This window comes from Salvelinus sp. IW2-2015, linkage group LG14 (assembly GCF_002910315.2).
Source record: "Salvelinus sp. IW2-2015 linkage group LG14, ASM291031v2, whole genome shotgun sequence".
Lineage (NCBI taxonomy): Eukaryota > Metazoa > Chordata > Actinopteri > Salmoniformes > Salmonidae > Salvelinus > Salvelinus sp. IW2-2015.
Genome location: NC_036854.1, coordinates 11,468,632 through 11,495,434, shown reverse-complemented (window position 1 = coordinate 11,495,434; position 26,803 = coordinate 11,468,632). Strand labels below are relative to the sequence as shown.

Genomic DNA, 26,803 nt, shown 5'->3' with positions numbered 1-26,803 from the left:
TAGTATTTGGTAGCATTGCCTTTAAATTGTTTAACTTGGGTCAAACGTTTCGGGTAGTCTTCTACAAGCTTCCCACAATGAGTTGGGTGAATTTTGGCCCATTCCTCCTGACAGAGCTGGTGTAACTSAGTCAGGTTTGTAGGCCTCCTTGCTCACACACGCTTTTTCAGTTCTGCCCACATATTTTCTATAGGATTGAAGTCAGAGCTTTGTGTGGCCACTCCAACACCTTGACTTTGTTGTCCTTAAGCCATTTTGCCACAACATTGGAAGTATGCTTGGGGTCATTGTTCATTTGGAAGACCCATTTGCAACCAAGCTTTAACTTCCTGACTGATGACTTGAGATGTTGCTTCAATATATCCACATACTTTTCCTCCCTCATGATGCCATCTATTTTGTGAAGTGCACCAGTCCCTCCTGCAGCAAAGCACCCCCACAACATGATGCTGCCACCCCTGTGCTTCACGGTTGGTATGGTGTTCTTCGGTTTGCAAGCATCTCCCTTCTTCCTCTTATTAACATAATGATGGTCTTTATGGCCAAACAGTTCTATTTTTGTTTCATCAGACCAGAGGACATTTCTCCAAAAAGTACGATCTTTGTCCCCATGTGCAGTTGCAAACCTGGCTTTTTTATGGCGGTTTTGGAGCAGTGACTTCTTCCTCGCTGAGCGGCCTTTCAGGTTATGTCGATATAGGACTTGTTTTACTGTGGATATAGATACTTATGTACCCGTTTCCTCCAGCATCTTCACAAGGTCCTGTGCTGTTGTTCTGGGATTGATTTGTACTTTTCACACCAAAGTACGTTCATCTCTAGGAGACAGAACGCGTCTCCTTCCTGAGCGGTATGACAGCTGCGTGGTCCCATGGAGTTTATACTTGCTTACTATTGTTTGTACAGATGAACGTGGTACCTTAAGGCATTTTTGAAAATGCTCCCAAGGATGAACCAGACTTGTGGAGGTCTAAAATTGTTTTCTGATGTCTTGGCTGATTTCTTTTGATTTTCCCACGATGTCAAGCAAAGAGGCACTGAGTTTGAAGGTAGGCCTTGAAATACATCCACAGGTACACCTCCAATTGACTCAAATGATGTCAATTAGCCTATCAGAAGCTTCTAAAAGCCATGACATCATTTTCTAGAATTTTCCAAGCTGTTAAAGGCACAGTCAACTTCTCATCCACTGGAATTGTGATACAGTGAAGTATAAGTGAAATAATCTGTCTGTAAACAATTGTTCGCAAAATGTATTGTCATGCACAAAGTAGATTTCCTAACCGACTTGCAAAAACTATAGTTTGCTAACAAGAAATTTGTGCAGTGGTTGAAAAACGAGTTTTAATAACTCCAACCTAACTGTATGTAAACTTCCGACTTCAACTGTATGTGCATATTATGTGTGAGTGAGTAAATGAGTGAGTGTGTGTGTTGGAGTGACTGTGTGGATGTGTAGGGCCATTTGAGTGTGCATAGAGAAAGTGCAAACATTGAAATCAGTTGTATTGCTTTGGGATAGAAGCTGTTCAAGAGTCTGTTGGTGTCAGACTTGAAGCACCGGTACCTCTTGCCGTGCGGCAGCAGAGAAAATTGTTTAAGGCTTTGACGATTTTCCGGGCCTTCTTTTCACACCGCCTGATATAGAGGTCCTGGATGGCAGGGAGCTCGGCCCCAGTGATTCACTGGGCTGTCCGCACAACCCTCTGTAGCGCCATGCGATCGTAGGCGGTGCTATTGCCATACCAAGCAGTGATGCATCCAGTCGATATGCTCTCAATGGTACAGCTGTAGAACCTTTTCAGGATTTGAGGGCCCATACCAAACTTTTTCAACCTCCTGAGGGGGAAGAGGAACTGTCGCGCCTTCTTCACAAATGTCTGTGTATGTTTGGACAAATTTGTGCATAATTTTTTACCCCTTTTTCCTCCCCAATTTCGTGATATCCAATTGGTAGTTACAGTCTTGTCCCATCGCTGCAACTCCCATACGGACTTGGGAGAGGCGAAGGTCGAGAGCCGTGCATCCTCCGAAATACATCCCTGCCAAGCCACACTGCTTCTTGGCACACTGCTCGCTTAATCCGGAAGCCAGCCGCACCAATTTGATGGAGGAACCACCATACAACTGGCGACACGAGTCACCGGCCCGCCACAAGGAGTCGCTAGAGCGCGATGGGACAATGGACATCCCGGCCGGCCAAACACTCCGCTAACCCGGACAACGCTGGGCCAGTTGTGTGCCGCCTCATGGGTCTCCCGGGCGTGGCTGGCTGCAACACAGCCCGGAATGGAACCTGGGTCTGTAGGGATGCCTCTAGCACTGCGATGCAGAGCCTTAGAACTCTGTGCCACTCGGGAGGCACTTGTTTGGACCATTTTAAGTCTTTTGTGATTTGGACACAGAGGAACTTGTTGCTGTTAAATGTATGAATGTAATAACTGAGTGATGAAACTCGTAAAAAATTATGGCAATCGTCTGTTCTTACCGCCAGTAAGAGACCGCTAACAGACTGCTAGCCAAATGTGCGCACAATCCCCCTTTTATTGCCATGAATCTTGCTTGTGATGCAGTGCTGGTGCTGGTGCCAAAAGCACGGTAGAAATTGGCACAATGCTCCTGGTGGTGAAGTAAGAAACTGCCATTGAATCCATTGAAAATCCTTGGTCATAGATAGGTCGTTTGTTTAGCAACAAAACCGACGCGTGCGCAACTATGGGGCAAAACAGACAGGTTTGGCTTAGATTGTTGACAACATGTGAACTTTATTTTGTTTCCAAATGTTTATTGAAAACAAATACATTTGCACAATTAGCACTTGTTGTCTCTCAAATACGTTGTTCCAGTTGTTGATTAGCTAGCTAGCAAAGTTAAAACACCTCAAAACAAGACATGGTATCAATAACAAGATAAAACTAGCTGAAACGAGCCACCTACAATTGCCCACATGGCAGCTTCTTGTCATTGTTGCTAGCTTACGATTCAGAATCGGAACAAAGCATGGCTTCCGCCCCCATCGACGCATGCGCATCATTTTCGTGACATTGTCAGACAACTCGTCTATAGAGAACCATAACTTTGATTGAACATTGTAAAACAATCAGAAGAGAGAGAGCCCCATTTAAAACCACTTAGAATGTATTTGTTGCCACCCCAGGGTCACGCACTACTTATGAAGCATGTTTAGAACAGATAAAATACCGTCATACCGTCAAAAATGAGAAAAATATAATGATATTCTATTTTGGCCATATCATCCAGCTCTACACCATCCTCTCAGTTCCAAGAAAAGGCTTTTCCACTGTGTTAAATTATGTTAGCGAATTGCCAGCTGTTGGAAGCAGGAAACAGCTCAGCAATACTCGGCAGCACAGCTTCCCTCCATTACCTGCCTAGCAACCTTTTCTGGAAAGATGGTTCTGGTGTGATCAAAGCACTTAGCTGAACGGAGTTAACAAGCACAGTACAGTACGGTCTGATGGGATCCTTGGCAGCTTTGCAGTACACTGGCCCTGCTCACAGGTCTTGCTGTGGTGACAGCTATAGATTTTTTTTCTCTCCTCCAAGATCTGTTTAATGGATTTTGAGAGAAAGGTGGTTGCTTGGATGGGTCGGTCGACGGGCCCTAGCTACCATGTCCAGTCTAACAACCACCAATTAGTCAGATTAAACAGAATTGACTTCACCCAGCCCCACGACGGACGGCCCAGCAGGTTTCTAGATCTCATTGGCCCCTCATCACATGATCCATGTGATTCTCACTCCTCTTAACAATGGAGAATCACCTTGCCACACACTTTAACATCACATAATCAGCTAGAGCTAGCTACAACACTATCAGTTGGAAGTCCAGTGTTTTCAGGACAGCTTTTTAGCATGCGTGGGTAATCAATAGATGCAAGGTGTTCGTAGTGGACCTCATCTTGAGATTTCCAGTGTGTTTGTAAACCCTGCCATCAGGTATAGATTTTCCTAAGGCAGCAAGTCTATGTGATGTTACAAATATAGCATATCAGCAAGTCTGTGAGGACACTGAAAAGAGTGCTCAAAGTAAATGAAAAAGTGCTTGGCAAATCCCTTGTGCTTTTACATATTGGAAAGGTAATATACTGTAGATARGAGCAGAGATTTGATTGCTTTCATTTAACAACATCAAAGCCCAAACTTAAAGATGTGTAAAGGTAAAAGTGTTTATTCATGGTTGTGTGTGTGCAAGCCAATTTCCCCCTCACCAGGGTGACCACGTGTCCCGGATTGTGTGGGACAGTCCCGCATTTTGTCCCTTTGACCCGCAACCAAACAATCATGTCTTGCATTTTATCAACAAATTTAAACACTAATTTACAAAGAAAGGTCGATTTGACCCTTGTTTCAGTCAGACTCCCCATTAATTTGAAGAGAATTGACTTTCCAACCTGTTTCTTTTGCAGTTATGTTGCGCTTATGACAAGATATACACTCAGTGGACAGTTTATTAGGTATACCTATCTAGTACCGGGTCAGACCCCCCTTTGCCTCTAGAACAGCCTGAATTCTTTGGGGCATGGAAACGTTGCTCAATTTGTATCAAGGTACCTAACGTGTGCCAGGAAAACATTCCCCACACCATTACACCACCAGCCTGTACCATTGACACCAGGCTGGATGGGTCCATGGATTCATGCAGCTTACGCTAAATCCTGAATCTGCCAGCAGCATGACGCAACAAGAACTGGGATTCGTCGGACCAGGCGGTGTCAGAGGAAGGTCCTAAAAGACTACAGTCACCCTAGTCATAGACTGTTCTCTCTGCTACCGCACGGCAAGCGGAACCAGAGTGCCGAGGCTCTCCGTGCTCATTAGTTGCTCATTCAACACAGTTAATGTTGTTTTTAAAAGTCTCTTTTCCTAACTGTTGTACATTCCCAGAGACCAACCAGAAATGTTTCCTTTGCCAAATATTCCCATATTTTCATAAAATCTTTCATTTCTGCATAACCAAATTTTGCGCAAGGCAGTAGAGTAGGCTAATTGTCCTTCGATTAGCTTGCTCAGTGCAGCGGGAGAGGGATTTTTGTGTGTGTATTTTTATTAATGTAGGCTACACTGTCCGGCGAATGTACTGCAAAAACATTCCTTTGTCCCGCATTTGGGTATTTTAAATGTGGTCACCCTATCCCTCAGCTATTAATAAAGTTTAACAGTTTAAGGTTTATATCGTATTCTTATGGCTTTTCCCACAGTTCTCTCCATTCAACCAGACCGTGTTGGCCTCGTGTTCCTATGACTTCACAGTCAGGTAAGACATTCTAATCATGATTCTGTCATTCTTGTTCAGCTTGTAATGCAAACTTAGCAATAATATCCCACTGTGCATGAACAATGTTTAAAGACAAACGCCACAAACAAGATTTCATTTGTGAAACCTTTACTAAAACCCTTTGGAGTCAGTGAAGCGTGATCGCTAGATGATATTGTTTCCTGGAAGAAGGGCGATCTCCTTGAATTATTTAAAAGAATTGACCTCCAGGAACACTCGTGTTTAAGAGGTCTGTAGAAAGATGTGTAAAATATACATGCAAGCAATGGAAATACCAACCACAATCGTACTATGTTGAGTAGGGTCATAAAATCTGTAATTTCAAGGTAGACTGGTTTATTTTTATTTGGCAATGCGTATTCTCCGTCTCAGAGTTTGAATATGTGAGCCTAATTCCCAAACAATTCCGTCAGTCAAGGGTGTGTTGTTTAGTGCCATGCATCCACCAACAGACCCCCCCCACATAATCAGAGCAGACATCTCCAGCGCAGCGACAACATGACCCATAAATCACTTTTGTGTACGCTGTCGTCTTTTAGAATCATTTCTTGAGACAGAATTAAAATCATCCTATGCTATCCTGTACTGAGATCCTATTCTATTCCTCCAGTTTTTTCCAACCTTAGATCTATTTGAATAATGTTAATGATGCCTGTTGAGGTTGATGCAGGAAGTTGGGTTTTAAGGTAATGTGTCTGTATCGGCCCTTTAAGATCTAGGTATCGCCGGTCCTCCAAAGAGAGGGAAGGTTGTCTTGTAGTGATGGGGGGAAAATCGATACAGTTACATATCGGGACATTATTTTTGATGCTGTATTGTTTTTCACTAATTGGCTATACCTGCACCAGAACAGTATATTTCCTTCATAGCTCGTTCTCCATCTTTTTTTAAAATATGGAGCCAATTTGTTTTCAGCACTTTTATTTCCATGACTGATCAAATCTTGTTTTCTCATGGCTCTCTCATGTCTCTCTGCAGCAGACATATGGTGAGCAATATGTTTGGAACATCGAATCGCAATAAAATCACAGTATCGAATCACAATACGTATAGAATCGTGAGAATCACAATACATATCGTATCAGCACCTAAGTATCGTGAGGTCCCTGGCAATTCCCAGCGCTATTGTCTTGTATCTCTACAAGTTCTATTGTCACATACACTGCATAGGTGCAGTGAAATGTGTTGTTTTACAGGGTCACCAATCGTAGTGTGACACCCTGGAGAAAAGTAGGGTTAAGTGCCTTCCTCAAGGGCACATCGACAGACCTTGCCGGCTCAGGTATTCAAACCAGCAACCTTTCGGTTACTGGCCCAACGCTCTAACTGCTTGGCTACCTGGCGCTGTTTACAGTGCAGTGTGCAATGCAGTGCAGTGTTCAGTGGGCTGGTTGGCTGCTGAGGTTTGGACCAGCGCCAACCTGACTTTTATTGATCTGGCCTGGGGCAAGACTGCCTTGGTTAAGTCAGGCAGATTACTGTGGTGGTGTACTTCATTAGAAACTATCGCTGACTACACAGAGACATTTTATGCGACACCAGTCTTCATGCCCCTCCAAGGCCAGCCTTATCTTGTTGTTTGAAGTCCGAAATCGAGTCAATTGCTTTCATGTGGAAAAAATAAACACTTTTTAAAAATGTTATTCTTGGTGTTGGATAAACACAGTTTTTCTCTCTCTCTGACTCTGTGGGAAACCTGGTCTCTTTGTTGACGACTTGGTTGCATCTGTCTGACAGAAAGTTATGCCATGTTATGCAAGTACCCTTAGGTGAAACATAAGTAACACACTTGCCACTGATTGGGCTTACAAAAGAAAAGCTTCCCACCAAGGAATGAGTCATTTTTGGGAGGTTTTCTTCAGCATGCCATCACTGGATTACTGTCATACTGTTTGCTGAAGGCCTACCTGAACTATCTATCTCTGTTCTAGCTGCTGTTCACGCTTCACTTCCCTTTACTTGGCTTTTTGTTTCCGATGTCACGTGAAAGTCAGTGGCTATGGGAAAGCCCCTCTATATATATTTTACAACCCCTTGTCCCACACTGGTGCCTCTGTGCTCTTATAGGCCTAGACACACAGAGCAGGATCATGAGTCTCTCACAGAATTTCAGCCTGAAGACTTTTGAGAAGTGTAACTTGGTAAAAAAAAAAGTTTGATTTTTACATTCTCCCATCTCAAGAGGTTATAAAAAATAAAATAAAAAGAGTGCCTATTAAGTGCCACATAAAGTAACAGAAACATAGTTGACGATTTCTTCTGAAATCAGCCATGAATTCCCTTTTGACACGGGGAATGGAAGCTTATTGTGTGCAAAGGGAAGTGGCAATTGAACGCAAGCTTCACAATTTTTTTTTTAAGTTCCCTTAAATTTTAATTTAATTTAACTAGGCAAGTCAGTTAAGATCATATTCTTATTTACAATGACGGCCTAGGAACAGTGGGTTAACTCCCTTGTTCAGGGGCAGAACGACATCATTTTACCTTGTCAGCTCTGGGATTCCATCCAGCAACCTTTCGGTTACTGGCCCAACGCTCTAACCACGAGGCTACCTGCCGCCCCATTGAGGGACAGACGTAAATGAATCACTAATCACATGAAATAAATAATAATCTTCAGAAATTACTTTGTCAAAGTAACAAAAAAACTAAGGCTTTACAATGATGAAACTTGGAGACATTTTGGGATTTAAAATATTCCTAGAAGTGACACATGGTTGGGGAACATGTGAGGGACATGTCAAAATGCAGAATTTTGGCACTTTACCAAGCATTTATTTATATTACACATCTGATTTATAGAATTTTCCATATGGTCTATATTAAAAGCCACTTCATTTAATATAACAGTCTTTTAAAATTCAATATTGGTGCACAATTTCTACTTAAAATATCAAAAGGCACTGTTTTCATGTAACAACCAGCACCCACCTGTAGCACGCGCTCCAGCAGGTATATCTCTCTGGTCACCCCCAAAGCCAATTCCTCATTTGGCCGCCTTTCCTTCCAGTTTTCTGCTGCCAATGACTGGAACAAACTACAAAAATCTCTGAAACTGGAAACACTTATCTCCCTCACTAGCTTTAAGCACCAGCTGTCAGAGCAGCTCACCTATTACTGCACCTGTACATAGCCCATCTATAATTTAGCCCAAACAACTACCCCTTCCCCTACTGTATTTATTTATTTATTTTGCTCCTTTGCACCCCATTATTTCTATTTCTACTTTGCACATTCTTCCACTGCAAATCTACCATTCCAGTGTTTTACTTGCTATATTGTATTTACTTCGCCACCATGGCCTTTTTTTGCCTTTACCTCCCTTATCTCACCTCACTTGCTCACATTGTATATATACTTATTTTTCTACTGTATTATTGACTGTATGTTTGTTTTACTCCATGTGTAACTCTGTGTTGTTGTATGTGTCGAACTGCTTTGCTTTATCTTGGCCAGGTCGCAATTGTAAATGAGAACTTGTTCTCAACTTGCCTACCTGGTTAAATAAAGGTGAAATAAAATAAAATATGTTGTGCTGGGCTGGACACGTTTGGGAGAAATTAGCAGTTATCATTCAGATTTATATATGATATGGGTTACTGAACGGATATTTAACCAGAATTGTCAGTGCAACTCAAGCCCATGTTAGCCTACAGAGCTAATAGCCTAAGTCTATGTACATATGACAGGGTAAACTCATAGATCAATACTGTTTTTAATGTGGAGCGTGTTTAGCCATGGGGTTGTGTCATATTCCGTGAAGAAACCAGGTAATTATTTCTAGCACTGCACTGCATCGATCACCTATGCTTTAAAGGTAATTAATGGAAATGATTTTCCTTAGATCGTCATGGCACTGCTGAACAAAAGGTTTGATTTCCTATGTACTGTCCATTCATTACAGGCATGGGACTGGGTAGAGGCGATGGCACCTGTTGTAACATAGACCTCATCCCAGGCCTCTGTTTACTCACTCCAAGTTACGTTTGGGTGTCTTTAGAATTCTACCAGGTCCTGGTGTTTACATGAGATTAGGTGTCCTGTTTGATTCACAGCGCTAGGTGAGGTTTGGTTGCCATGGTGGGCTCTGTTCATTCAGGAGTGTTGGGACTGAAGGTAAACGATGCGCTGGCCGCTGCCACCTGTTATTGTAGGACTAATTAGAGCAGGATATTGCCTCACCTCAATTAGCCTGAATGCTGGCTGGGTATTGTGGGAGGAACGAGAAGGAGAGCCATCTACAGTACCTGAGCTAGAGCGCGTCGCCTGGATCTGACTAACTGTTTGTTCCCACAGAAACATACTGAGTGTGAGTTATGGAGATGGATCGTGTCATCTTTTGAGTCCTACTGACACTACTCTCTTGAAGTGAATGGGGTGGTACACCTGCTCATCAAACATTTCATTCCAAAATCATGGGCATTAATATGGAGTTGGCCCCATACCTGCTGCTATAACAGCCTCCACTCTTCTGGGAAGGCTTTCCATTAGATGTTGGAACATTGCTGCAGGGACTTGCTTCACTTCAGTCACAAGAGCATTAGTGAAGTCGGGCACTGATGTTGGGCGATTGGGCCTGGCTCGCAGTCAGCATTCCAATTCATCCCAAAAGTTTACGATGGGGTTAAAGTCAGGGTTCTGTGCAGGCCAATCAAGTTCTTTCACACGGATCTCGACAAACCATTTCTGTATGGACCTCGCTTTGTGCACAGGGGCATTGTCATGCTAAAACAGGAAAGGGCCTTCCGCAAACTGTTGCCACAAAGTCGGAAGCCCAGAATCGTCTATAATGTCTTGTATACTGTAGCGTTAAGATTTCCCTTCATTGGAATTAAGGGGTCTAGCCAAAACCATGAAAAACAGCCCCAGACCATTATTCCTTCTCCACCAAACTTTACAGTCGGCACTATGCATTCGGGCAGGTAACATTCTCCTGGCATCCGCCAAACGCAGATTCGTCCGTCTGACTGCCAGATGGTGAAGCATGATTCATCACTCCAGAGTCCAATGGCGGCGAGCTTTATACCACTCCAACCAACGCTTGGTATTGTGCATAGTGATCTTAGACTTGTGTGCGGCTGCTTGGCCATGGAAACCCATTTCATGAACAGTTCTTGTGCTGACGTTGCTTCCAGCGGCAGTTTGGAATTCGGTAGTAAGTGTTGCAACTGAGGACAGACGCGTTTTACGTGCTACGCTCTTCAGCACTCAGCGGTCCCGTTCTATGAGCTTGTGTGGCCTACCACTTCGCGTCTGAGCTGTTGTTGCTCCTAGACATTTCTACTTCACAATAATAGCACTTACAGTTGACCAGTGCAGCTCTAGCAGGGCAGAAATTTTACAAACCAACTTGTTGGAATAGTGGCATCCTATGACGGTGCCATGTTGAAAGTCACTGAGCTCTTTAGTAATGTTTTTTATGGAGATTGCATGGCTGTGTGCTCAATTTTATACACCTGTCAGCAACGGGTGTGGCTGAAATAGCCGAATCCACTAATTTGAAGGCATGTCCACGTACTTTTGAAAATATATGGTACATACTGTAGACACTAATAGGGGGAAGCCTTGTTCTCTTTGTGGATTTGTTTTATTCTTCTGTTGAACACCGATATATCATTTAGACTAGAGAACACTCAACACATATTTTATTTTCCAAGGCTAATTTCCGAGTTTGTTTTCATCATCCGCATTGCTTTCGCAAACCTCTTATTTCCTTTTGACTCTAATGCTCTAAGTGGATTTTTTCTTGAATGCAATCCTACCTGTTAACATCCAATGGGCTCCAGACCCACAATGCAGTTGCAGTATGGGAGAGGCCTATTGCTGATTGACACTAACAGCTCTCTTTCTATAATAACTCTAAATGACTGACTCCCCTGGCGCAAATAAATAGGCCCGGAATATTTTCAAAAMAAATCATTTAATTACATTTGCTAAGTGGATCAGTCTGGCTCGCGCTGCGTCAGGGCTTTGAGCCATCTCCCCGGCCGTCAGAAGGGGAAAGGGGGGAGAAACGGCGTTTCAATTAGTGGGATTGCCTCATGTTGTGTTGGGCTGCGTCTGTATCCACAGGCTCTGGGACTACTCCAGGACCGAGCAGCCACTGCTGGAGACGCTGGAGCACCACTCAGAGTTCGTCTGTGGCCTGGACTTCAATCTGCAAATCCCCAACCAGGTCTGTCTCAGTATTGTCTAATTATCATCTCACTGGGCCATGTATTTATCTCAGCCACAGGGCTCAGCCATTGGACACAACCTCTGCGGGAAAAAATCGCTACTAGGGGTTCCGACACAGCGACATAACACCACAGTGGACACTTACCACTGCAGGCCCAGCACGTTCACTTAGAGAAAACACTACTTCTGCCTTTCCTGAGGTATTTGTTGTACTGAAGAAAACCGTTGCATAGAGTAAATGTATCCTTATAAAGTCCACTGCAATGCTGTTCTATCTATCTATTAGTCTGCATTACAGTAGCCAGCATCCATGAATTCAATTCTCCAGTCACATTCTCCCTCACAAAGTGTTTGATATCAGTCGAGCTATCAATCTAGCTGAGGAGCCATATAATTGAAAACGTCACTCTCACTTCTTCTTATTCCTACCCCGTACCTAGCCTCTACTGTTGGGTCTCTCATGGCTGTTTACATTGTTCAGCCTGAGAGGACTGGAAAATTGACTGATAGGATGTAATAAGCTCTATTGTAAAGGCTAGTCATTACTGGGGATGTCATTTTTCATATGGCGCTGATAGCCTTCCTGTATTATTCTCTGGGAAAGAACTGTCACGCACAATTTGGCATAAACACGACTGTGGGTATACAGTGTCCATGGAGCCTGGGGATCTACACACACATACACACATCGAACAAACACACCCACATTCCTGGAAACGTTCAAAGTTGACCAGTAAACTACCAGAGTGTTGGTATCTTTCAAGGATTTGATGTAATCTATCACAGGACATCTATTACTTCAGATGATCACAGGTGTCTAATAATATCTGGTCCTCCGTGTGGCTTTATCACCTATGAAATAATTAAATAAGAAAACATTTCAATAAAGAATGACAAAGCTGTAAAACATTATATATATAACATTATATATATAACATTATACATATATAATATGTATATATACAGTGGGGAGAACAGGTATTTGATACACTGCCGATTTTGCAGGTTTTCCTACTTACAAAGCATGTAGAGATCTGTAATTTTTATCATAGGTACACTTCAACTGTGAGAGACAAAAATCCAGAAAATCACATTGTATGATTTTTAAGTAATTAATTTGCACTTTATTGCATGACATAAGTATTTGATCACCTACCAACCAGTAAGAATTCCGGCTCTCACAGACCTGTTAGTTTTTATTTAAGAAGCCCTCCTGTTCTCCACTCATTACCTGTATTAACTGCACCTGTTTGAACTCGTTACCTGTATAAAAGACCCTGTGAACACTCATATCAACAGACTCAACTCTCCACAATTGGCCAACGGACAGGAGCTGTGTAAGGACATCAGGATAAAATTGTAGACCTGCACAAGGCTGGGATGGGCTACAGGACAATAGGCAAGCAGCTTGGTGGAGAAGGCAACAACTGTTGGCGCATTATTAGAAAATGGAAGAAGTTCAAGATGACGGTCAATCACCTCGGTCTGGGGCTCCATGCAAGACCTCATCTCGTGGGGCATCAATGATCATGAGAGGTGAGGGATCAGCCCAGAACTACACGGCAGGACCTGGTCAATGACCGAGAGAGCTGGGACCACAGTCTCAAAGAAACCATTAGTAACACACTACGCCGTCATGGATTAAAATCCTGCAGCGCACGCAAGGTCCCCCTGCTCAAGCCAGCGCATGTCCAGGCCCGTCTGAAGTTTGCCAATGACCATCTGGATGATCCAGAGGAGGAATGGGAGAAGGTCATGTGGTCTGATGAGCAAAAATAGAGCTTTTTGGTCTAAACCACTCGCCGTGTTTGGAGGAAGAGAAGGATGAGTACAACCCAAGAACACCATCCTAACGTGAAGCATGGAGGGGAAACATCATTCTTTGGGGATGCTTTTCGCAAAGGGACAGGACAACTGCACGTATTGAGGGGAGGATGGATGGGGCATGTATCGCGAGATCTTGGCCAAGAACCTCCTTCCCTCAGTAAGAGCATTGAAGATGGGTCGTGGCTGGGTCTTCCAGCATGACAACGACCGAAACACACAGCAGGGCAACTAAGGAGTGGCTCGTAAGAAGCATCTCACAGGTCCTGGAGTGGCCTAGCCAGTCTCCAGACTTGAACCCAATAGAAAATCTTGGAGGGAGCTGAAAGTCCGTATTGCCCAGCGCAGCCCCGAACCTGAAGGATCTGGAGAAGGTCTGTATGGAGGAGTGGGCCAAAATCCCTGCTGCAGTGTGTGCAAACCTGGTCAAGAACTACAGAAACGTATGATCTCTGTAATTGCAAAAAGGTTTCTGTCAAATATTAAGTTTTGCTTTTCTGATAGTATCAAATACTTATGTCATGCAATAAAATGCAAATGAATTACTTAAAAATCATACAATGTGATTTTCTGGATTTTTGTTTTAGATTCCGTCTCTCACAGTTCAAGTGTACCTATAATAAAAATGACAGACCTCTACATGCTTTGTAAGTAGGAAAACCTGCAAAATCGGCAGTGTATCAAATACTTGTTCTCCCCACTGTATATACACACACACTACCGTTCAAAACTTTGGGGTCATTAATAAATTTCATTGTTTTTGAAAGAAGAGCAAATTTTTTTGTCCATTAAAATAACATAAAATTAGCCTCCCGGGTGGCGCAGTGGTCTAGGGTACTGCATCGCAGCGCTAGCTGTGCCACCAGAGACTCTGGTTTCGCGCCCAGGCTCTGTCGCAGCCGGCCGCGACCGGGAGGTCCGTGGGGCGACGCACAATTGGCCTAGCGTCGTCCGGGTTAGGGAGGGTTTGGCCGGTAGGGATATCCTTGTCTCATCGTGCACCAGCGACTCCTGTGGCGGGCCGGGCGCAGTGCGCGCTAACCAAGGTAGCTAGGTGCACGGTGTTTCCTCCGACACATTGGTGCGGCTGGCTTCCGGGTTGGAGGCGCGCTGTGTTAAGAAGCAGTGCGGCTTGGTTGGGTTGTGTTTCGGAGGACGCATGGCTTTCGACCTTCGTCTCTCCCAAGCCCGTACGGGAGTTGTAGCGATGGGACAAGATAGTAATTACTAACAATTGGATACCACGAAAAGGGGGTAAAAATTAAATAAATAAAATAAAAACATAAAATTGATCAGAAATACAGTGTAGACATTGTTAATGTTATAAATGACTATTGTAGCTGGAAACGGGAGATTTTTTTAATGGAATATCTACATAGGCGTACAGAGGCCCATTATCAGCAACCATCACTCCTGTGTTCCAATGGCACGTTGTATTAGCTTATCCCGGTTTATCATTTTAAAAGGCTAATTGATCATTAGAAAACCCATTTGCAATTATGTTAGCACAGCTGAAAACTGTTGTCCTGATTTAAAGAAGCAATAAAACTGACCTTCTTTAGACTAGTTGAGTATCTGGAGCATTTCGATTACAGGCTAAAAATGGCCAGAAACAAAGCACTTTCTTCTGAAACTTGTCAGTCTATTCTTGTTCTGAGAAATTAAGGCTATTCCATGCAAGAAATTGCCAAGAAACACTAAGTTGACTGTGCCTTTAGACAGCTTGGAAAATTCCAGAAAATGATGTCATGGCTTTAGAAGCTTCTGATAGGCTAATTGACATCATTTGAGTCAATTGGAGGTGTACCTGTGGATGTATTTCAAGGCCTACCTTCAAACTCAGTGCCTCTTTGCTTGACATCGTAGGAAAATCAAAAGAAATCAGCCAAGACATCAGAAAACAATTGTAGACCTCCACAAGTCTGGTTCATCCTTGGGAGCATTTTCAAAAATGCCTGAAGGTACCACGTTCATCTGTACAAACAATAGTACTCAAGTATAAACATCATGGGACCACGCAGCGTCATACTGCTCAGAAAGGAGATGCGTTCTGTCTCCTAGAGATGAACATGCTTTGGTGCGAAAAGTGCAAATCAATCCCAGAACAACAGCAAAGGACCTTGTGAAGATGCTAGAGGAAACAGGTACAAAAGTATCTATATCCACAGTAAAACGAGTCCTATATCGGCATAACCTGAAAGGCCGATCAGCAAGGAAGAAGCCACTGCTCCAAAACCGCCATAAAAAAGCCAGACTACGGTTTGCAACTGCACATGGGGACATAATGACCATCGTTATGTTTGGAGGAAAAAGGGGGAGGCTTGCAAGCCGAAGAACACCATCCCAACCGTGAAGTACGGGGGTGGCAGCATCATGTTGTGGGGGTGTTTTGCTGCAGGAGGGACTGGTGCACTTCACAAAATAGATGGCATCATGAGGTAGAAAAATTATGTGGATATATTGAAGCAACATCTCAAGACATCAGTCAGGAAGTTAAAGCTTGGTCGCAAATGGGTCTTCCAAATGAACATTGACCCCAAGCATACTTCCAAAGTTGTGGCAAAATGGCATAAGGACAACAAAGTCAAGTTATTGGAGTGGCCATCACAAAGCCCTGACATCAATCCTATAGAAAAGTTGTGGGCAGAACTGAAAAAGCACATTCAAGCAAGGAGGCCTACAAACCTGACTCAGTTACACCAGCTCTGTCAGGAGGAATGGACCAAAATTCACCCAACTTATTGTGGGAAGCTTGTGGAAGGCTACCCAAAACATTTGACCCAAGTTAAATCATTTTTAAGGCAATGCTACCAAATACTAATTGAGTGTATYTAAACTTCTGACCCACTGGGAATGTGATGAAAGAAATAAAAGCTGAAATAAATCATTCTCTCTGCTATTATTCTGACATTTCACATTCTTAAAATAAAGTGGTGATCCTAACTGACCTAAGACAGGGCATTTTTACTAGGATTAAATGTCAGGAATTGTGAAAAACTGAGTTTAAATGTATTTGGCTAAGGTGTATGTAAACTTCAGACTCCAAGTGTGTGTACAGTGCCTTCGGAAAGTATTCAGACCCCTTGACTTTTTCCACATTTTGTTACGTTACAGCCTTATTCTAAAATGTTTTACATTGTTATTTTTCCTCATCAATCTACACACAATACCCCATAATGACAAAGCAAGTACAGGTGTTTTAGAAATGTTTGCAAAWTTTTTTTAAATATTACATTTACATAAGTATTCAGACCCTTTACTCAGTACTTTGTTGAAGTGCCTTTGGCAGCGATTACAGCATTGAGTCTTCTTGGGTATGACGCTACAAGCGTTGCACACCTGTATGTGGGGAGTTTCTCCCATTCTTCTCTGCAGATCCTCTCAAGCTCTGTCAGGTTGGATTGGGAGCATCGCTGCACAGTTATTTTCAGGTCTGTCCAGAGATGTTTGATTGGGTTCAAGTCCAGGCTCTGGCTGGGCCCACTCAAGAACATTCAGGGACTTGTCCCGAAGCCACTCCTGCGTTGTCTTGGCTGTGTGCTTAGGGTCGTTGTTTCAATTGACTGATTTCCTTATATGAACTATAACTCAGTAAAGTCTTTGAAATTGTTACATCTTGAGTTTATATTTTTGTTCAGTATATTATTGTAATATTTTTTTTTTTAAACAATCAACTTAGTGAATACCATTGTTGTTCATGAGGGTTTCAGCATGAAATAACCATAATATTTTGACCATAGTTACGATAGATTGTCATACATTTTCTGTTAATTACCATTAGCTTTGCAACCCTACACACACACGGGGCTGCCTGTGGTGCAGTCTTGCCGGGTCTGGACGGTAGTTTCCACAGTCAGGCCTGACGTCAGCACATAGTGATGGATGAAAGACAGCAGGTCAGAACTGTCAGTGAGACATCACAGCCAGGCTGTGACTCAGATATCAGCATTCAAATACTGCACAGTTCATTTCTCCACCTACATCACACACTAATACAGGATACCTCAACTGTGCATATTTTAGTAAAGGAATTAGACTAAGACATCTATTTGTTAAAAGTTTGTGTCAGCATATCCTTTTTGGATTACCTTGAGGATGATCTTGAGGTATTTTATCCCCTTCTTCTGGCAGAAGTACATTTCGGGGAAAAAAGTAAATGGCGTTTAACATTCAGTTTTTAAGCAGTGGGAATGGCATCTCAGTCATCCATTTAGGTCCTGTACTTTACATAATTTCAGTTACCCCCGTAAAGTTGTGTAAATGTAAACACTTTTTAAGGATACGCCTGCACTTGGAACAGTAATCAAAATTACTGAGATACCCCGCTTCTAATTATTATGAATGATGACGTCCCCTGAGCCAAACTCGTCTGGGGGCTGAAAATCTCTTTCTGGCAGATGTTTGCCAGTTGCACATCTACTGCTACCAATGGAAGTCGTGCCTACCCAGCATAGCTACACAAAAGCTTGCTTGGCACTCCAACCAATTTGTTGGGATAAGTGTATTTTTTCAAGCATACATTTTTCCTAATTTATTCTTTCAGGCACAGGTTTGTCTGTTGCCAACCTGCGGGGGTGCAGGAGGGTACGGTTACCTGTGCCAGGAAGAGGGAGCATACAGTATCGGAGCGGGGGGAAACTCCTACAGCAGTGTTTCTCTCCCGCCCCCCCATCAGTGGAGAGAATAAACCGTAGGCTAACGCACATAACCTCTATCTCAACATGCCAAGAAGATACAGCCTTTACACAGCCCACTACCCTCTCCAGTCTCCACATGACTGGAAGTCTCCTACAGTACAGACCCCAACCGTCTCCCTCTACCAACACACAGCACATCACTGCACACACCCCCTTACCCTCATCCCAGCTAATGTGCAGAGTGGTCCCCCACCCTCCCACAGGGTAATGCTGCATGCAGTCACACGTGTCTGATTTGATCCCCTCTCTCCAGGTTGTGCTCGCCTCTGACCAGCTGTATTGTCGTTGTGCTGTGAAGCGCACCACACCACACAGCACAGCAGCCTCCCCTGCATAGACCCTCCAAACTGCAGCAATTACATGTTAACAGCTCCTTACAGAGGAGCAGGAGTTAAGCTGCTTGGATGCCAGGCAGGAGTAATACATCACAGAGGGGAGAATATGACAGATATTCTAACATCCAGAGGAAATTCAGGGAGAGACTCAAAGTTTTCCTCCCCTAGAATAGTTTGGAGAAATCCGGTTTTGGAGAAAGTTGAAGTATAGGATTGGACCTCTCCGCTCTCTGCCACCCAGCAGGGACTGGAGACAGGGACACCCCTCAGGGGTCATTCCTCCTCCTCTTCCTGCTTTACCCTCCAGACTGCTGCAGCGCTGGCCTCTCTGTGGCTTTCACTTTGTTTTGCAGTAAAGTAATTAATGGAGGCCATTTTTTTCCCCTTCAATGGCTGAGTCACGGGCTGGTCTGCTTGGCAGTGAGGCAGATTCTCCTCTCTGTAGTACTCAAGAATAATTAATTCCCCCCTCCCACCAAGGTACGGAGAGGAGAGGAAAGAGCTAAATGAAGTATGGCGCTCTGTTGGAGACATATTTCTTCAGAGCTATATCATACTGGCAGAATTCTATAGCACCATGTTTGTTATTTTATGACCCTCCATACTTTATTGTTCATAAAAGATAAATAAACTTAGCCTTTTATTTAAATATATGTGGACAGATAGGCCAGTATATCATTTATCGTGTGTGAAGACTTTTGACTGCCGTGCCACGGAGCTTTTTGTCTTTGGGGCTAAAAAGCCCTGATCAATTTGCCATGCTATTGAATAGCATTTTCATTGTCTTTATAAAGACTAAATGAAAGTGGACAGTGTGTAATTTAGTTGATAACCATGACATTCTGTACTTCTGATAGAGTTCAAACTAATAACGAACCCCACTAAGGCTCAAAAACATGTTTCCACATTGTTGAAAAGGCAATTTGACGTCTTTTGAGGCGTCAAAGCAATGACTCTGCTTGAAAAGCCAATCTCCACTCAGACACTGTACCCGCAGTATACAGAGTGATATTGAAAATGTCTAAACAGTATGTGCAATTCTGTCTGAACAACAAAAAAATGTGTCCTCACACCAAGACACTATAAAATGTTCACTGCTGTTATAGGAACAGCAGACAATTGTGTACCAAAACTACCCTCAACACTCTCTATCCGACTCTGAAATCCCGCCCATTGTGTGAATGTGACTGACCATAAAACAAGTCACATGCATCCTAATATATCATAGTCCTCTGTCTGACTCCAGTTTGAAACCCAACAAAGACACATTTTCTTATCATGTGAAATCACATGAGGACGTCATCTCCATCACTCGGATCACGTGGAATCTAATTTTGATTAGTGCAATCTGTCTTTGTGTCCACAGGTGGTGGACTGCTCCTGGGATGAGACGGTAAAAATCTACACACCTCTATGCCTGGCTGACCCTCCGCCTAGCGCACGGTAGAGAGCTCATAATTGCCCTGCCGCAAGGAACAGGAGAGAGGACTTTTAGTTTTCAATCATGGCCGTGGCGTTTGCCAAAGCTTCACTGCGGCTTTCATAATGATTCTAAAAGGGGGGCTGTGGGAACGCGTCATCCTAGCCCGCACACACAACAGAGTCTGAATACAGATGGGAAAGCAGGGATTCCTCCCCGTCTGTCCATCAGAGAGAGAGAGAGAGAGAGAGAGAGAGAGATGGGGATCTGAAGGTTGCTCAACTTAAACACGTGCCAACAAAATGCCTGATGATCTGCTGTTTGTCCTTATTGTTGGTAGAATGCTTGTCCTTATTGTTGGTAGAATGTATGGTCATATTGGTGTATTTAGTGACAGTGTACTGATTTAGTGAGGGGTTGAAATGCATTTGATTATTTACTTAATTTTTCTGGGTCCTCTACCAAAGAGGAACAAACCTGGCCATATAGCTCAACACACAGGCTTGAACTCTATCCATGATCCTGTAAGACTTTCCATTGCATTAAAATGTTCATTCTACAAATATGAAAGTAAATGTCATGAATCTGACAGAATGTTCTCTCTGCCCTGGTGGGAGAGGTGAGGGGAGAGAGCCCTAATTTAGCCCTCAGCAATCCCAGCTTTATGCTGCTTTATGCATATGAGTTGGGCTGCCGATTGGTGCAGCGTTCTAAGGCACTGCATCTCAGTGCTAGAGGCGTCACTACAGAACCTGGTTCGATTCCAGGCTGTATCATAACTGGCCGTGATTGGGAGACCAATTGGGCGGCGCACAGCGTCGTTAGAGTTTGGCCGACATTGTAAATAATAATTTGTTCTTAACTGACTTACCTAGTTCAATAAAGGTTCAATAAAATACAAAATAAAAGCTGTTGAGGCCTGAACCAAATGTTCTCTGGAGACCGTTTTTTGTTTTTTTTCTGTGTGAGTACATTTCATAATAAAAGTGACTGCACACAGGTGAGCTGTCTGGCATTGCACCAATCTGAAATCGGCTCCAACTCTCTTGGAATTAGTATTTTACAATCTTCTTTGCTATTGCTTCTTTTTCTGCATATAGACTGAATTCATTGTCTTTCACCAGTTTATTATTTTGCCTATAGGCCTACGTTTATTTTAGTGTTTGTTTTATTTTGGTTTCTTTATGTTTGTCTTATCAAGATTTGCTTAGCGCTATGGACTAAATGGCAATCACACTGGATGCATTCTTATCACATTTAATTCCTACTGGTCGATATGGGAAAACTAACAGGGGAAATATATAAACTGAATGTGCCTTTCTTTTCTTAAAATGTGATTTAATCATGAAACATACTAACTTTATGCATATTTTATTTTGATGATCCTCCATAATTTGGATTTTTCACACTGGAAGCTGAATTGTCGTGGTCAAAATCAATCTACAGAGATAGTTTTTAAAAATACATCAGAGACAGTAATGCATGGTTGAGATAACACTATAGAGAGGGGTTCCCCTCAAAACTTTATGTCCCTTGAAGAAAATTAACTGGGTCCATGTGCCCTGGACCCCGTTCATCGTAGCACTACAATTTAGCGGTCTAATTTACGCCGATTTCATGCGTTTGCAAAGCGTTGTAATTGGTCCGAGGACTGCAATATGTAAATAAAACAGCCTGGTAAAGTGCTTCAAAGTAAGTAGGCTGGTTCCTATGTCCGTTATTGTGGGTAAAAGGCAACCAACCACAGTTGCGGCAAATGTGTTATTCAACGTGGCAACTTAAGCGCTCAAGTGTTGCGCCCATGCAGCTCTGTTCTAGAGGTAATATACTGTCGGGTTTACCCATATGCACTGTAGTTTAGTTCTTTCACAACAGCTCACCTCGCAGTCTCTGTGCTGTATCCAACAGCATGTGACACAAAAGTAAGTAAGCTAGAACCTCGCGAACAGAAAATGTGGTTTAATTGATGAAAAACGCATATTCAAACATTTGCGTCAACATTCCCAAGCTCTTTTTTTTGTTATCTTCAACGTTTTGGGACCAGCCTCTATTTGTTTTACGGACCCCATTATATTGAAAGGTCCTGCTTGCAATCGATTTTTTTCTTGACATTCATAACTTGGACATTTACAGCTGTGCTCTCAAGGGGAAAGGCTGTACAGTATACACTTTATTCAAAGGGACTGAGCGCACAATACGGACTCGCCGTTATTTCCCCTGTCTTGCTCTTGCGTAAAGGGAAATTCAAGGCAACCATGGAAGTTTGTAAAGGTCGTTTACTCGGTATCTCCGTCGCTGTTGCTCATGGATTTTTCTCGGGATCGTTGAACATTTTGCTAAAATTTCTCATCACGACTTATAACTTCAACTACCTCACTCTCATCCAGTGCCTCACCAGCACGCTGGCGGCGGTTACACTGGAGATACTGAGGAGACTGGGCAAAGTAGACATACCTCCGTTCAGCCTTCAACTAGCCAAAGTCTTCGGAGGTGTTTGTATTCTGTCCACATTACAGTCCACTCTAACACTATGGTCTCTCAGAGGACTGAGTCTACCCATGTATGTGATTTTCAAACGTTGTCTACCGTTGGCCACCCTGGGTATCGGCGTGTGCATTCTGAAGAACGGAACCCCATCAGTGGGGGTCATAACGGCGGTGCTCATCACTACTGGAGGAGCAGCTTTAGCTGGTAAAATTACACGTATTATTATATCATACTTATACATCAAGTTAAGTAGGAACGAAACATGATTTATTCTGAATTGCCTATCCATATGGTGCATATTACGCAGTTGAAAGTGGTGAGTGTATGGGCTTCAAACTACTGCATACAAGCGATAATTCATCCTAGAGCCAATATTACAAATACACCAACCGGCCCACTGGGCACAGACGTCATTTCAAGGTTTTGTTGTGATTTAAGTCTGGTTGAGTTCTCAACTAACTTGAGTTCAAGTAAAACACAAGTCACTATGTCATTGGATTTAGATATATATTTWAAAAAATCTAAATTCCCTTTTCAGTTGATTACTTTTTGCAAATCCAATCCGTTTTCTACGTTGATTCAATGTCATCACATATGTATATCGTTTTTTTTTTATGACGTGGAAACTGTTGATTCAACCAGTTTTTGCCTACTGGGGATTACAACAACAACAAAAAAGTTAAAAAAGYATAAGTGTTTTCTAAAAAGGTGCCATTGTAAAGTATACAGATGCAGAAGTTCTGAATGTTGCTGATACTGTGAGGAAAATTCACCACCTTGCTCTGTCCCCATTGCACCATCAAATGGATAGGATGTGTTAAAGATGTCTCCACACTACTTTAGAATAACTTTCAGAAGAGCCATTACATCCGCACAGCAAATTGGCCAGTGTTACCTAGTGTTGATTTTTCAGTGTAAAATTTCTAGACTTGATTCAAGAGTTAAATTAAATCTGTGGAGTTGGACTTATCACACCCGTTACTGAGATGGTGTTTAAATGGTTTAGGTAGTCTCATTGAGCTATCTTCCTTACCTTGGCAGTCATTCTGAATGCAGATTGCAGGTGATTAGAAGTTCAAATTGTTGGATATCCTCAGCCACTCTGGATAGATTCCAATAGGAATTACATATCACTTTGCAAGCCAGCATAAACTTGCCTGATTTGGCCTCCAAACAAGGAGTTTCAGACCACTGCGTTAGGGTCAAACTAGGCCGTCAAAGTAAGGTCTTATGATATGTGTAATGTGTTGCCATAAAGAGTTTAATTTCAATGATAACGTATTCACACGGGCACTGACTTGATGAAGGCTACAGGACTGAATGCTATGGAATGCAATAACCATGTTTCTGTCACTATCAAACACAGTCATGGATGGTACTGGTAACTCCACAATTTATGGAAAGGCACACTGGGAAATATGCAAATAAGGCTTTACACCCTACAGTGTTAAAGCAACACCCAAAAACGAGTTACTGCAACACTACAGGGGTTAATTCTCTAACACTGAGAAAGTGTAATAGCATTAGCTCTAAGCAAAGTGTTAGTAAAGTGTGGACCCATATAGACTGAAAAAGTGTTATATTTAACACTCAGACAGCTGATTAAACACTGGATAATTTTACAATAGGGAAGTTTTGAGAAAAAAATAATCACATATTTATTTTGCTATTCTCACCACTGCGGTTCTTATTGTGACACGGTGTCTGTGTTTACTCAGGGTCTGGTGACGTGATGGGTGATCCGTTTGGCTACGTGACGGGCGTCCTGGCTGTGATCATCCACGCCTCCTACCTGGTCCTGATCCAGAAGACCAGCATAGACAGTGAATATGGCCCCCTCACAGCCCAGTACTCCATCGCCATCATGGCCTCCCCAGTTCTCTTAATCTGCTCCATCGTCAGCATGGACTCCATCAACATGTGGAGCTACACGGGCTGGAGTAACCCCTTCATCTCTGGCATCTTCTCCATCTGCATCCTCATCGGCTGTGCCATGAACTTCACCACGCTGCAATGCACCTATATCAACTCGGCCGTCACCACCAGCTTCGTGGGCGTGGTAAAGAGCATCGCCACCATCACAGTGGGCATGGTGGCCTTCAGCGACGTGGAGCCCACCAGGCTGTTTGTAGCCGGCGTGGTGGTCAACACGGTGGGTTCCATCACCTACTGTATCGTCAAGTACTTTGAGACCAGGAGGAAGACCCTCTACCAGGACCTGGAGGAGCAAAGCAAGGACGAAACTCTGCCTGGACAGCCTTACATCGAGAAGAAGCCACCCAACGGAGACCTGGAGCCCCTGCCCAATGGTCGCAGAGGGTCTGACGGAGGATCGATCGAAGGATCTTTCCCCACACAGGAGCACCTACTCAACGATCAGCGCCTCAGTGACAACCCACCTCAAGACACCAGCAACAGTATGGAGTTTGTAGAACTCCAGAGAGAGGCCTTCCATAGCGAGAACCGGGCCAGCCAGTCTGTGAGTGACAGTTATGTGGGGGTGTGGAGGTCCATCCGTAACCTGAAGTTCTTGAAGAAAGACACCTTAATAGAGAATATGGAGGTGCAGAGCCCTTGATGGGGAATCTCTATTTTCAAAGGATGCATGTTTTGTCAGTCCTTTATGTTTGTATCTTTTTTCTGTTTGTTTGTAAGACTGCTTTGACATTGCGCACCGATGAATGTTTTGAGATCCGTTTTTTTTTCTGGCACACATGCTCTTATGGAAGCAAAAAAATATTTTTGAGAAGATGGAATGTTTATATGAACTGGATAAAAATACTGACTATTCTTAAAAAAAACATTTGTTTAAATGTTTTATATTGATTTTATCAGTCATATTAATAACAGGTGAATAATTGATAGTACATCGGGTAAGGTTGAAATTGATATGTTATGACATGTTATAAAAATAGGAATCATTTACTTGCACGTAATGTTACTGCCTATCCTGATTCTGTATGGTCCATGAATTGTGATGTTTGGCAAGTGAAGAGCAATAGCAACTGCCATTTGCATGAACAATGCAAAGTCAATTTAAACCATTTTTATGAAACTGTTCCACTGTGATGTTGGCTTCTTCTTTATGATAAAACCATTAGAGTGAAATGCATGGTAATTGTTTGAGCCATATTGCCTTTCCGTTGAGGAATCTTTTTGAATTACCAACAATTGATAGCTGTTGTGATAAGGTTCACTTATTATCAACACAATATAGGCGTACTGAAAGCGTCTCCCAGGGGCAGATTGTGAGGACATCATTATGAGTAGACCACATCGATCTTTAATGTCAACATTAGATTGGAAAGAGAATTACTTCTGTCTCTACAGAACACATGGCTCATTAGTCAAAGTAAACCACAACAATTCCCGTAGAGAAGGTCTGAGCTGTTGAAGAAAACACAGCTATTTCACATCACCCCCAAGGAGGATTCCTGTGTCGTGATTCAAAGTAATACTGTATACATATCTGAAAGCTAATGCATTTTCCAGCATGTTTTAGAATACTTCCTTATCTAAATGCATGCAGTGAGAGGATGTTTGTGTCCTTCCAGAGTACCTGCAGTGGAGAGGAGAGGGAGAAGCGTGAGCAATCTGTCCCCTTACCAACCAGAAAGAGGCCTGCAGTCAGCACTTTAGCTGCAGGAAAATCCATCCCAAAGTGCCTTTGAAATCCTTCAGTGGGACTCTGGAAGTACAGATAGACCAGGAAAAAAATAACTGGACTTGGAAAATAAAAAAGAAATAGGCGATTCTGATTGAGAAAGGGGAGTTTTTTCACATCCTCTCCTTTTGGGGGGAAATAGAGATGAATTCAGACAAATGTACAGGAAAGGAAACAACATGCACACATCTGAGTGGTTTTTAAATTAAACAATATTCAACATTGGATCGTCTGCTGCACTCCAATATTGTCTACTTTCAATTATGTTATCTAGGTATTTCTCTATGTAGACCACCGATTGTGGAATCAATCCCAGAGTGATATTTAAACACCTCATTAACCAAATCTGCATGGATTCTCCATACAATCCATATAATCCATACCATACAGCTACACTTTCTAATTTTGGCCTGCCCAGCACCACAGCCTCTATCTAATCCTCATTTATGTGATAGGCAAAAGGTACTTTAATAAAAAGGCCATCTGTTTTGGAGACGTTAATTCCCATTTCCCATTATTGCTAGCAAAAAGTTTACTCTAAGTATTTTACTAAGAAATGCCATGGTAGAGAGAGAGTCATATTTCCATAAAATGGAAAACAAAGCCTGTAATGACACAATTTTTTGTGAATTCAATAAATGTGAGCTTGAACATTACACACTATTGCAATTATTCAGGAGGAAGATATGGCTGAGAAACATCAGGCGTAGGGACATCAGTCTGCAGAAGTCCTTTGAGGACCTGAAGAAAGGGCATTATGCTGTGTGTGACGAGCACTTTGAAGAGTGTTTTATTCTGATTAAGGTACATCTATCTTTGTCAATAAAATACATTTCAGTAAAATGATACTGAACTTTTCTGGTAAAAATGTCTCTTTTAACAGGGTTCACAGAAGACACT

At 42.8% G+C, this 26,803-nt stretch overlaps 2 protein-coding genes across 2 annotated transcripts in view; both read left to right on the top strand.

Annotated features, from left to right (window-relative positions):
• Window positions 1-20,681, top strand: part of pex7 (peroxisomal biogenesis factor 7) — a 40,589-nt gene extending 19,908 nt beyond the window's left edge. The window contains exons 8-10 of the mRNA XM_024000142.2: window positions 5,223-5,278; window positions 11,372-11,474; window positions 19,699-20,681. Coding sequence (XP_023855910.1) covers window positions 5,223-5,278; window positions 11,372-11,474; window positions 19,699-19,779 — 240 coding nt within the window. The 3' untranslated portion in view covers window positions 19,780-20,681. The remainder of the gene's footprint in view (window positions 1-5,222; window positions 5,279-11,371; window positions 11,475-19,698) is intronic.
• A 185-nt stretch (window positions 20,682-20,866) lies between these two features.
• On the top strand, window positions 20,867-26,128 carry slc35d3 (solute carrier family 35 member D3). The gene is made up of 2 exons (XM_024000141.1): window positions 20,867-22,443; window positions 23,958-26,128. Exons 1-2 carry the CDS (start codon window positions 22,008-22,010, stop codon window positions 24,815-24,817), a joined length of 1,296 nt encoding a protein of 431 aa, XP_023855909.1. The 5' UTR covers window positions 20,867-22,007; the 3' UTR covers window positions 24,818-26,128.
• Window positions 26,129-26,803: the final 675 nt, after the last annotated feature.